General features: G+C 50.7%; 1 protein-coding gene across 11 annotated transcripts in view; it reads left to right on the top strand.

Moving 5' to 3' along the window:
• Window positions 1-12,561, top strand: part of Pitpnm3 (PITPNM family member 3) — an 88,362-nt gene that overhangs the window by 58,427 nt on the left and 17,374 nt on the right. For 5 of the 11 annotated variants that reach the window (XM_017314612.1, XM_006533565.2, XM_006533563.1 and 2 more), the window contains 7 exons: window positions 2,428-2,504; window positions 2,809-3,044; window positions 5,875-6,064; window positions 6,453-6,575; window positions 6,976-7,160; window positions 10,182-10,357; window positions 11,827-11,997. In XM_017314612.1, the coding sequence (XP_017170101.1) occupies window positions 2,428-2,504; window positions 2,809-3,044; window positions 5,875-6,064; window positions 6,453-6,575; window positions 6,976-7,160; window positions 10,182-10,357; window positions 11,827-11,997 (1,158 nt within the window). The remainder of the gene's footprint in view (window positions 1-2,427; window positions 2,505-2,808; window positions 3,045-5,874; window positions 6,065-6,452; window positions 6,576-6,975; window positions 7,161-10,181; window positions 10,358-11,826; window positions 11,998-12,561) is intronic. The other 6 variants (XR_388480.2, NM_001081641.1, NM_001024927.2 and 3 more) reach the window with 3 other exon arrangements.

Below are 12,561 nucleotides of genomic sequence, written 5' to 3'. Positions count from 1 at the left end.
CCCGTATACACATACATAGCACACATGCAAATGCATGCACATACGCATGCATGCACTTACTCACCCTGTATAGACAATGACAGAAACAAATAGGAGAATTAGAAGGTGGCAGGCAAAGCCAGGCCTCGGGAACACTTGTCCCGGCCTCCTCCTCATAAGGAACTGCCCCATTCAGGAAACCGTTTTCACCCACACTGAAGTAACTCTGAGCTCACAAAGAAGTTGCCCCTAGCCCAGGGTTGTGTCTGTATGAGCCCAATAGCTCAGAACTGCTGTTCCCAAATGAGTACAATTCCTTGTTTAGAATTCTTTACAGATAGTTCTACGTGGACCAAGCTAGGGAGTGTTGACCCAGACCTTAGTTGGCTAGGGATGTCTACAGAGCCATGGGAAGGAACCCCACAAACCTGGAAGAGGTCAGAGGGGGAATAGGAGAGGGATATCATCATCTGGAATGGGCTTCTGAGCAAAAAGGTGAGCTCCCCATCAACAGAGCACATGAGTCCAGTGGTGAGTTTCAGGCACACAGAGGCCATAGTATCCATCTCCTGGGTGGGAGAGAGGAGGCATGGTGGGCTGGATGAAGGAAGGACCGTTGGGGTAGCAGGCATTGTTTAAGTAAACGGTGGTTGTGGGATGTCTGAGATCTCTTTCCATATGAGAGTCTGGTTAGCCTGATGCAGCGAGGAACATGGACTTTAGATCAAAGGTTGGCACATTGTTCTGGAAAAGTCCAGAGAATAAATATCTTAGGGTTTGAGGGCTGTGAGTCTGTTGCCACTATTGAAGTCAGGTGCTGCAGTGTGAAAGCAGTCATAGATGATATGCAAATAGATGAGTTGCCAGTGTTTCAAAGAAACTTTATTTTCAAAAACAAGCGGCAGATTCTATTCTTGGTGATAGACCCCTGTATTAGAGCAACGGGAGCTCAGGGGCCCCAAGAAACCATTCTTGGAGAAGATGTTGAGTTAGGCAGCAAACAGGAATGGGAAGAGCAGTTCTGAGTGATCCCAGAGCTCCTAGCATCATCCCATGTAGTCACCTTCCCTTGGACATGGTCCTATAGTTCAGAGCCTTGCTATCTCACTAAAAACATCAGCCAGGTTTGATGATTTTATTTATTTGTGGTGGGAATGCAACATATTAGGCAATTTGTTCAACCTCTGAGCCACATCCCCAGTCCCAAGCAGATATTTTATATAAGAGGGCTGGGACCGAAGACTTGACACTTGTTCAAAGTGTTCAGAGAGCACTTGTTCTGGTAGAAGAGTTGGGTTCAATTATGAGCATCCACATGGTGGCTCATAGTTGTTTGTAACTCCAGTCCCAGGAGATCTGATGTTCTGTGTTCTTCTGACCTTCAAGGACAACAGGGACACACATGTTACATAGATATATACATTAAGGAAAAACACTCATAGATATTAAAAAACAAAAGAAAACAACAACAACAACAACCAGATTGGTAAAGTAGTTCAGCAGCAGATAAAGGTACTTGCTACTAAGCCTAATGACCAGAGTTCAATCCCTGGGACACATATGATCAAAAGAGAGACAGTTGACTGCTGTGGGATGTCCTCTGCATGTGTGTATGTGCACACACATATATACAAACAAACAAATAATATAATAAAAGAAAAACCAGCAACAACATTTCCCTAAAGCAGGAAAACATAACTAAAAATGATAGATTTCTAATGAGTGCTGGACTTGCGCAGCAGTAAGGGCTGAGAAGTCCTGTGACCTGCCAGTCATACAAGGCCAGTGAAATATAGTAATAGAGTTTTTGACTAAGCCCAGAGGCCTAAGCTCTAGGGAAGCCAGGGTTGTCAGCCCTTAACTCCAGCAGGAAGGTTGAGACTCAGAAACATACTATACTAAGGCTAACACTGTGAGCATTCCAACCCTTTTGCTAGGTTCAGGCCTCAGAAGAAGAGATGATGTCTGTCTACCCCAGAGACCGAATCTTCTCAATCCAACCCCTGGCATCAGAGCTAACACCTCCTAGAAGCTCCTCAATGGCCCATCCAGGAGGCACGGGACATCCTTTAGCTTGGTCGCACTTAGACTAGATCAACCACAGCAGCTCTTTAACTGTTCTCAAGGGACATTTGCCTCAAGTTCCCAGATGTCACAGGACTCTAGTATGACTGCCATTACCGGTGAAATAAAAAGGACCGCTCTTTCTTAGGACATCCTGTCCGTGATGGTTGGCCTCAGCTGGGCTTCTTTTCCTTAGAAGGGCTGAGCCATTTTGTGTTGTATAGGCTCAAGAACCGGGGGCCTGGACTGAGGGATACACCCTAGCTCTGGACTCTAATTCTAGCATCCCAATAAACCAGGACTCCTCCCCCATGCAGCCAGCCACACCCAGGGAACACTAGTGTCGTGGGAGCCTGCTGCATTCTCTCTCTGTCCTCTCTGCAGGAGAACTGTACCGGGTGTCCCTCAGAAGGCAGAGGTTCCCAGCCCAAGGAAGTATCGAGATTCATGAAGATGGCGAGGTGCGCTGCATTTTGGAGGCATCTGGCCAGCATCGTAGGAAGAACCCTAGGAGGCTAGACAGGCTGCCTAACTTCCATCCTGTTCTTCTTTGCTGTATGACCCTTGGGTAGCTCCCTGCTGTTCTCTGGGCTTCAGGCTCCCATTGGCACAAGAGTCAATCTAGATTCGTCTTGCCCATGCTGTCCATTGAGGGTCTGGCCCTGCTAAGTAGCTTTCTGGATGCACCTAGCCCCACCCTCTCTGTCCTTGAGCACCCTGGATGCCTGCTGCTTGCCTGTCTCTATCCTGCTGTATCTTCCTCAGGAAGGCTGCTCACAGCGCTCCTGCAAGACACACGTCCTTCTGCTGGTGCTGCATGGGGGCAACGTCCTGGACACCGGCTCTGGTGACCCTTCCTGCAAGGCGGCCGACATTCACACTTTCAGCTCTGTGCTGGAGAAGGTCATGCGCGCCCACTTCCCTGCTGCCCTGGGACACATCCTCATCAAGTTTGTCCCTTGTCCTGCCATCTGCTCGGAGGCTTTCTCGCTCGTCTCTAAGTGAGTCATTTTGGCTTGTTTGCACCGTCTGAGTTCGGTGTGGGAGGTGTAAGATAAGGGATACCCTGCCTTGGGGGCATCTGCTGAGGCCTGTCTGGTGTCAAGTCAGAATTGCTGAGAGCATCTCTAGTGGGATGTGGTCATTAAGAGTCGTCTGTCAAGACCTGGGGATGCTAGGATCCCTGTGCTAGCCCAGACCCACTTCCCGTGAGTCCGTTAGAATGAAACAAGAAACAAGCCTTGAGCAATTATCCATTTTCCCCAGCTATCCAGAGAATGGAGCTGGGTGTCACACCAAGGCAGCCTCACTACAGAGAACAGCCCTGCAGAGGTACACACATCTAATGGAGGTAGCCCAAGGCATGCTGACACTCAGTCAAGAAAGACTTCCCAGAGAACTTGACTTGAATGTCGTAGTATGGCTAAGTGAATGTCCTCTTTGGTCAGCCTGGTCTTGATCCTGGTTGTGTGAGCTTGGGGAATTGTGTCACCACTTCCTACCTCAAGAACCCCATCTGCAAAATGGAGGTAAAGGTGTTATTGACTGGTTCCAAGAGGGATGTTGGTGTTGGTCTGAGGGTCTAAACCCACACACATCACAGCACATGGGAAGCGTCCATACTGATCGGGGCTCTCACTGGCTGCAACAGTGACATCCTAGGGCCACACTTAGCCTCTGTTTCCTGTTGGTGGAGAATGTCTTATCCTAGCTCACAGCAGGGAAAGGATGCTACAACAGAAGCACAGGCTGAACACTGGGCCACTTCTTACAAGTGCCAGTACGTTCTTCCCATCGTTGACAGGGGTAAGAGTGAGGGACAGGCAGAGAGACCAAGGGCTCTGTGGGAGCTGGGTCCTATGGAGACATTCCATCCATCATGCCAGGACTTGAGGGCCCCAGTGCCCCAGGTGTCACTATTGAAGTAGCTGAAGGTGGGTACCTAGAGCCAGTTGGACACCTGCTTTCTTTCCAATTGTCTGCAAAACAGGCTTTGTGCACCTACAGGGCCCATGTGGCCTAGAAGACACTTAGTACATTGTTGCTACTAAAGCAGGGAGGCCAGACTCTTCTGCTGGTTGGGGTGAAAGGGCACCCCTCCCTCACCCTCCCCTCGTGACCTCAGAAAGTCCTTCCTTCAAGTGCGTTCTCGAGGCTTTCTTCCTTGGTGTACACTCAAGCTCTCGAGAGAAGGGGAACTTGTGTGTTTCGAGGGACTCCAGTGTGGGATGGGCCCAAGATCCTTGTCTTTCACTTCCAGTGGCCCAGGATCTAGCAGGGGTTGGACTTTTCTCCTCCTTCTCATTTCCCTGAATGGTGCTCAGAGGCTCAGAGGCTCAGAGGCTGGTGTTCCTGAGTTCCCAGGGTGCCCTCAGATGGATCTCCATCAGAAACAGTAGGCAAGAAGCAAGTTAGGTCTGTGGCTTCCCAGCTTAGCCAATTGCCCCAGTTCTCCTGTGACCCATGTCAAAGGCAAGATGTGCAGGGTTCCCGTGGAGCAGCTGAGTGGGTGGAGCAGCTGAGTGGGTGGAGCAGCTGAGTGGGTGGAGCAGCTGAGTGGGTGGAGCCCTGGAATCTGCTTCTTAGACAAGGGCTTGCTACTGCTCTTCTGCTGTAGGATTAAGGAGCAGTCTAGCTGGTGGCAGGGCTTCAGTCCCCCACACTCACAGTAGTCACGGAGTTAATCTTGTTGGCCCACAATCCATCTCAAGACCCCTGCCTCTCACCCCAGCTCCCCAGGACAGCTGACCTCCAGAGCTGGGTCATCCCTATCTCCAGGAAGATGGATGGCCAGACCCTTTGAGGGGGCAGCAGGAGAGAGCTTACCTCTCCCCCAGGCTGCTCTTGCCAGGCCCATTAATCACCAGTAATCACTGCTGGGAGGGAGCTCCTTCTCGGCTAATTAAAATCTCTCTGGCTGCAATCGAGGCCTGTTTCCTCTAATTTGTGTTCTTTGGAGATGAGAAATGGTTGGTGGGAGAACCTGCCTTGCGCTCTGCTAGGACTCTGCCACCTGCTGCGGGTGCCTGAGTCCTGTCACTTGTCCTAGATTCTGTTGGTTCACGCTGCTCTGAGCTTTAGGCACTCTGGAACTAGTCATACGGGGTTAAGGGCAGGTTGATAGCCTTGGGTAGGACGTTCTCAGACTTCCTCTGTGTCTGTTTTAACCAGTCAAGCCCAACAAAGCATCAGGGTGAAGGGTGCCAGAGGACGGAGGCAATCTGGGTAGAGATGGGAAGTCAGGTGGGTCTGAGCTGCCCAGAGAGGGAGGGACTTCCTAGGAGGAAGATGGAGGGATACAGTGTCCTGTGGGAGTGGAGTTCTGTAGCGCAGGACCCCAACCCTCTCTGATAAAACCCATGAAGCAGAGGCTCTGTCCCCTGAACACAGGACATAGAACATACCATCATACAGGCAGTCAGGTAGTGCCACCTCTACACCAGAGCCGTGCTCCCATCTCCCTTCTCAGCTTCCCAAGGCCTCTCTTGAGAGTCTACTTCATCATCTTCCTCCTCCAGGAAGTCTACCATGCTTGTCCACACTGTTCTACATTAGCTAATTCTCTAACTTCTTTCAGAACCGGGATGCTTTTAGGCTCCTGACAGACAGCATGGCTTTGGCACACCACAGACTGGTTTGGGCTGGCATATATGGGGAGCATAGCCTTGAGTCCTCATCTTTTTTCCCCCCTTGCCCCATGTGATTTGCCTCAGTGGACCTTTCCCGGGTCCTTACATTTTTCTGGAGCTGAGCATGGTGCACGGAGCCCAAAGGCCCATGCCACCCATTTCTTGGTCCTGGCTAGGCTGACTTTGGGCCCCCTGTCTTCAGCCTGAACCCCTATAGCCACGACGAGGGCTGCCTCGGTACCAGCCAGGACCACGTGCCCCTGGCTGCCCTTCCCCTGCTGGCCATCTCCTCCCCACAGTACCAGGACGCTGTTGCCACTGTCATCGAGCGAGCCAACCACATCTATGGCGAGTTCCTCAAGTCCTCTGATGGGATTGGCTTCAATGGGCAGGTAGGGGGCACCTTGTTCTCTCTCACTCTGTGCTAGCTGCTACCTAAAAGGGGGTGGGATCTGCTGCAAGGGTTAAGGCAGGCTAGACTTGTAACATCTGAGACTGAAGGAGGCGTTTGGCGGGGAGGAGGAGGGTCCCATTGCCCTGATTTAAAGTCTGTGCTAGTCCTTAGCTAGTCTGATTCTTAAGCATGGCCTGACCATTGACCTCTGGCTGACCCTAAAGGAAATCTATTGTCAAGATGAGCCTACCCTCCATTTGTGCTTATCTAAGCAACTCATTAGGACAGATTCCTTATTCTCTCATGGGAACATGTCCCTACTGGGACTGGATGTGGGGTGAGAGTGCTTCAACAGGCAAGCCTACCACCCTGTTGTACCTCTGCAGGTGTGTCTCATCGGGGACTGTGTGGGCGGCCTCCTGGCTTTCGATGCTATCTGCTACAGTGCGGGACCCTCAGGGGACAGCCCTGGCAGCAGCAGCCGGAAGGGGAGCATCAGCAGTACCCAGGTGTGGTCAGGCTGGGGGATGGTAGAGGGCCGGGCGTGTCCCAGTGTGTATCTCCTAAGAGCAGAGGAGCAGGTGGCTCCCCAAAGGAAGGTCGTTCCAGGCACTCGTGTTGGCATTATGGTGTCTGTGGTACAAAGAGTTATATGAGAATAGCAAGAGCATGTTAGCACAGACCAAGAAACAGGCCTAGAAGATGCCTGCTAGTGTGTATCTCCCTAGAGAGCTGCCCAGTGTCTTGACTCGGTGGCCCATCCCTGTGGCCACAGGAAGTGGCCTATGCTTTGTAAACCACAAACTACCACCATGAGCGCATGTTTGGCAAAAGGGGGGGGGTTCACTTACACCAAGGGGAAGAGGCAGGGCCCCAGGACCCCTGTGATTGCTATGCGTTCCACTCCAGGACACCCCTGTGGTGGTGGAAGAGGACTGCAGTCTGGCCAGCAGCAAGCGGCTCAGTAAGAGCAATGTCGATGTCTCCAGTGGAGTGGAGGATGAGGACCCCAAGAGGCCGTTGCCTCGGAAACAGAGTGACTCCTCCACATATGACTGTGAGGCGATCACCCAGCATCATGCCTTCCTCTCAAGGTAACCCTCTCTACCCCCTACCCCCCACCCCTGGCTGCATCACAGCAACACAGCATCCATGGCTCACCAGCGGGGCTTGTGACCAGCCAGTCACCCTAGACCCTTCTCCAGGGACTCATAGATAGCATGGGATTTCTGGAACCAGCGGCCCTTGTCATTGGCCCTATACCCACACCAGGGAATTTTCAGTTTGTCTCTGCCCCCGTTCAAACCTGCAGACACAGGGGATAGTCTATTGCACCTCTCTGGGCTTTGGCTTCCTCTCTGCGAAAGGATAGGGCTGCCCAGCGCCATTTCTTGTATAGATTGGCGAGTCTAGTGAGATTACAGAAAGGGGTGTGCTTGGTGGACTGCCCCAGGGTTCCTACTTACTGTTTCTCATAGAAGGAGAAGTCAGTCACAGCACTGGGTCCCGAAGAGCTGGGGCAGCCTTCTGCTCTCCCTGTCCTCACCTCAGTGTCTTGGATGTGACAAACCCTACAAACTATCCTTTCAGTTTCTAGGAGAGATGGCTGATGAGAAGCTAAACAAGCATTGAATGAGGAGAGAAATGAGCACTGAACAGGGACCCAAAGTGGAGACGGGGGTGGAGGGAGCTTTTTTCTTTTCATTTCTCTTCAATTCTCCCCTTCCCACCCCTCTCCACTTCCCCTTGTTTGCCTCCTAAGTGGCAAGTATCATGGTGTCACCAAAACAGTATTTTTCACGTAATTTATATATAGTTTTTCTAAGACACAAAGAACCCCAAAGTCTCTTATACTGTGACCTTCCCCCAATTAATTAAAAATATTTGGTAAGTATTCTTAATGTAATATAAATTTGAATATGTAACTACTTCCTTAATCCAGCTAATTGGATATTTTGGGGCTTTTCAGTTTTTTTTTTTACTGCTATAAAAAGCTCTATATTTGATATATACATATATATATGTTTTTAAAAAAGATTATTTTTAGTTTTACTTATGTGTCTGTGTGCCTGTGTATGTATGTGCAAATGCTTGCAGAGGCCAGAAGAGAAGCACTGGGTTCCCTGGAGCTGGAATTGCATGTGGTTGTGAGCCACCTGATAGAGGGTGCTCTTGACCCCTGAGCCAGCTCTCCAGCTCCTACACTAGAGACCTTTGTGCACAAACATTAATGTACATGCTAGACTCACAGTAATCTTGCCTTCACCCGTGGTTTGTATACTGTGGTTCCATGTATTTATGATCAACTATGGTCTGAAAATATTAAATAGAAGTCAATCCGTTCTAAATTGCATGGTGAAGTCTCATTCTATCCTGCTCTGGGCATGAATCACTCCTTTGTCCAGTGTGTTCACTCTGTCTACGCTACTTATCTGTTACCTCCTGGCTGCTAGGATATCCGAACCACTGTCATGGTACCACAGTGCTAGAGTTCATATGGCCCTCGCTTTACTTTGGGATGGTCCCAAAGGGTAAGAGTAACTATGCTGACAGTTTAGATATGAAAAGAAGCTGCTTCAGGGTATCCTCTCTAGAAGAAAATGTGAAATTATAATATTTTGCAAGATACACCCATATAACTTCTATTACATTATGTGGTTATCATTGTTATTTTATTATTAATCATTCTCTTAATGTGCCTCACATATAAATTAAACTTTATTCCAGGTACATTGGCTATAGGAAAAGCACCCTATGAAAGGATTTGGCACTTTCACTGAGGTCTCGGGATATAGCCCTATGGATGAGTGAGGACCTCTGCTCTTCCTGCAGATGGATTCCTGGAGGTGGGATAGGATAGGAGACTGTGGGTTCTGTAGGGTTAAGCTTTGAATGCTAAGGCTCCTCTATCAAGTCAGCCTCTGGAATAGCATCCAGGTACAAAGGAGGGTTGAGAGGTGAAAACCTCAACATTTCTGGTTCATCCTTGAAGCATCCTTTAGGAAAGCCCAGATCTGAAGAGCGATCAGCTAGAGACATCCAGGACTTTAAGTAGTGAGCACAACACAGCCAGCTTTCCCCTCTGGTGCAGGAACAGATGGCTGTTTCTCTGGCAATTAAGTAGTTGGCAAGTGTCTAGGGACCGTGCTGTACATGGAATATACATAGTTAAACTTCGTCATCATTGGCTGCGAGAGCAGGAGGCAGCACGTGAAGACTGTGTGCCGGCTCACTCCTGAGGGGGGGCCCTTGCCTGCAGCATTTTAAACTGCTACTTTGAAAGTTTTTTTCTCTAGCTTGAATATTTTAGATGACTTCGCCTTCAGAAGGTGACTGATCCATCTTGTCATCCCCTGTCACAGTTTAACCACTTACTGGCTCTGGTGCTTGTTGGAAGGCCAGGGAGGCCTTGGCTTCTCTCAGTGCCCAGCTCTGCATCTGTGGCTAAACACACGCTAGATTCCTTGGGGGTAGATCAGGCTCTTGGACTGAGAATGTGGGATCCTGATCTTACATATCTGTTAAGTGGAGCGGGGAGGCCAGGCTATTTGCACCTGTGTCTGCCCGTTGCCTGGAACATAAGTTATGGTAAAACAAAAACAAAAACAAAAAAAAAACCCAAAAAACCCTGCTGCTAACAGCGCCAGCAGCAGCCAGCAGGCCCGTGTGCTGACCAGGCTCCTCCTGTGGAAGGTGCAGGGATTTTCAGAGTGGCTTTTACGAACAGCATGCAGGGAGGGCAGGTGGTACAGATGCTCACAGGGGCTCAGCCAGGTTTCACAAGAAGAGCTGTAGCAGATCCCAGCTACACAGATTGCTTAAGCATGATCTACGGCTGTCTGGCATGGCAGAAGAAGTCCAGGCGGTGGGTGCAGGTGGCCTATAAAGTCTTGCAGACTCACCACCTGGCCCATGCAGAAAATGTTTGCTGAACTCTCTGCTCCAGCCAAATGATGGCCTGGGTGGCCAACACTAAGTCACGAGCCTCTGTGGATGGTGTCAAAAAGTGCTCTCTGGTTCCCAGTCCCAATCCAGTAACAGACGGTTGGGCATCCTGCTCTCAGAACACATCTGTGCCTCCTGGCTCTCCTCTGATCTGCCATCCCTCCCTCCAGCAGCATCCACTCCAGTGTGCTGAAGGATGAGGCTGAGGCTCCTGCAGCTGGCACCCCCCAGCTCTCTGAGGTCAGCCTGGGTCGCTTTGACTTTGATGTGTCTGACTTCTTCCTCTTCGGCTCACCACTGGGCCTGGTCCTGGCCATGCGGAGGACAGTGCTGCCTGGGATAGATGGTGGGTATGGGCGGGCCAATGGCTCAGGGGATCAGGGCATGGGAAAGTGGGAGGGCGGACAGAGTGACTGAGGCAGGTTGGATACAGAGAAATGATAGAAACTGGGGGAGAAGATAGGTGGCTTCCCAGGCTGGGCAGAGATGAGGCAGCTCGGGGGACTTCACTGTCCCTTCCATGTCTCCTCTGTCCTGTGGTCATGCTCCATGAGAATGTAGGCCCAAACATTCACCCTATCACAGAAAATCTACTCTCCCTGTGTCCAGCAGACTTTCTGCAGCCACATGGGTCTCCAAACCTCTCTACCCAAACTAGCACTAGGGGCCTTTGCCATGTAGCAGCGGAAGTTAAAGCTCTTTCCAGCTCCTACAGAGCAGACACTTGATGTCATTTGCCCAGCATGCGCCTTCCAGAGAGTCTGAGGACAGGAGTGCAGACTGTCATTCATTGCTCTCTGTTGGAGCGCCGAGGTGAGGAGCTGCAACAAGGAGAGGCAGAGCTCAGGGCCACTCTCCATGTTGCAGAGACTTAAAATTCCCAAGTGCAGCAAACTCAAGCTCCTGACCTAGGACTGGTGGAAGGCAAGGGCCCCCATGAAGACACCTACCGGCCAGTGTAGGAATTGCTTCACCTGTTCTGACTAACCTTGAGAGCTCCCGATCAAGGATTCATTGTCCTAGCTGAAGGGACTTGGATTGGCTTAATAAATCGGGTAGTGGCTGAGTGTTGGTTAGAGGAACTTAAAGAAGCCACCCCTGTGTGAAGAGTGGAAGGAGGGCCTTGTAGTCTGAAGGAAGTCCTGTTTGAAGACAGAGGAAGGAAAGCAGCAAGCTTGTAGATGTTCGCCAGGGCTGTAGTGCTGTTTATTTTCAATGGTGCCCCTAAGTGGGGCAGATTGGCAAGGCTTTCAGGGCCAGACTAGGCCTTTTGTTTCTGGGTTGTGTGATGGCTAGTTTTCTATCAAACTGACATAAGCTAGACATCTCTGAGAGGGGAGAACCACTATTGAGAAAATGCCTTCACAAGATTGGCCTGAAGGCAAGACTGTGGGTCATTTTCATAACTGGTGATTGATGGGAGGGGCCTGACCCACTGCGAGTGGTCCTGTTCCTGGGTGGGTGGTCCTGGGGGTGTATAAGAAATCAAACTGAGTAAACCAGTCAGCAGTATTCTTTCATGGCTTCAGCTTCAGTTCCTGCCTCCAGGTTCCTGCCTTGAGGTCCTGCCCTGATTTGCCCCAGTGATGGAGTGTGGCCTGAGAGTTGGCAGATGGAATAAACTCTCCCCCCCCCCCCAAGTTGCTTTTGGTCACGGTGTTGTAGTACAGAAATAGAAACCCTAACTAAGATTGGTAGCAAGGACCCAGAGAGGTTCTTGAGCAGGAGAGAAGGCTACTGAAGGTTGCGTTTGAGGGAGCTCTTTAGAGCCATCCGAAAGGGGCTTCTGCATGTGTCTTCTTCCCACTCACCCAGGTTTCCAGATGCGTCCTGCCTGTAGCCAGGTCTACAGCTTCTTCCACTGTGCAGATCCCTCTGCTTCACGGCTTGAGCCACTGCTGGAGCCCAAGTTCCACCTGGTGCCTCCTGTCAGCGTGCCTCGCTACCAGAGGTTCCCCCTGGGCGATGGACAGTCTCTCCTGCTCGGTAGGTCCTGAGGCTCTGCGTGTGTTAAGTCGGAGGCTGCTAGGCTCTGGAATGTTCTTTCTTGCTCAGCCTCTCAAACTGTCGGCAGTGGGGTGGCTCACGGGAGCAGGGCTGTGCTGTTAGAGGCGTGGGCAGGAAGCCAGCTGGCTTCAGTGCTCTAGAGTAGCTGCCTGTGCCAAGGACCTTGTCTTTGATGGGCATTTTGGTGCCACCTCAGTCGCTGGCAGGCTCCCATTTGAGCTTCTATGACTAAGGCTGGAATAACAGTGGGGTTATTGATCTGAGGGCAAGTCAAAGGTGCCTGCCCAGGGCTGCTTCCCATGCCCATCCCAGACCCTGCAAAGACATAGCAAAAGACATAGTGTGTCATCCTGGTAGGATTCATGGAAGGGTGGCCTTTGGCCAGGGCTTAGAGGAGAATTGTATTCGGATAGGTAGAGAGGCATTGGAGGGACAATAAGAGCTGTTGTTTAGTTCAGAGAAGAACCAGTCAGTGGCTTCTGGATTCAAAGGAGTATGTGTGTGAGTGGGTATGATACAAACAAAGGCAAGCCCAGCATGGAC

This window comes from Mus musculus, chromosome 11 (assembly GCF_000001635.26).
Source record: "Mus musculus strain C57BL/6J chromosome 11, GRCm38.p6 C57BL/6J".
NCBI classification, from domain to species: domain Eukaryota; kingdom Metazoa; phylum Chordata; class Mammalia; order Rodentia; family Muridae; genus Mus; species Mus musculus.
The sequence above is the reverse complement of the archived record's forward strand: the minus strand, read 5'-3'. Positions and strand labels throughout refer to the sequence as shown.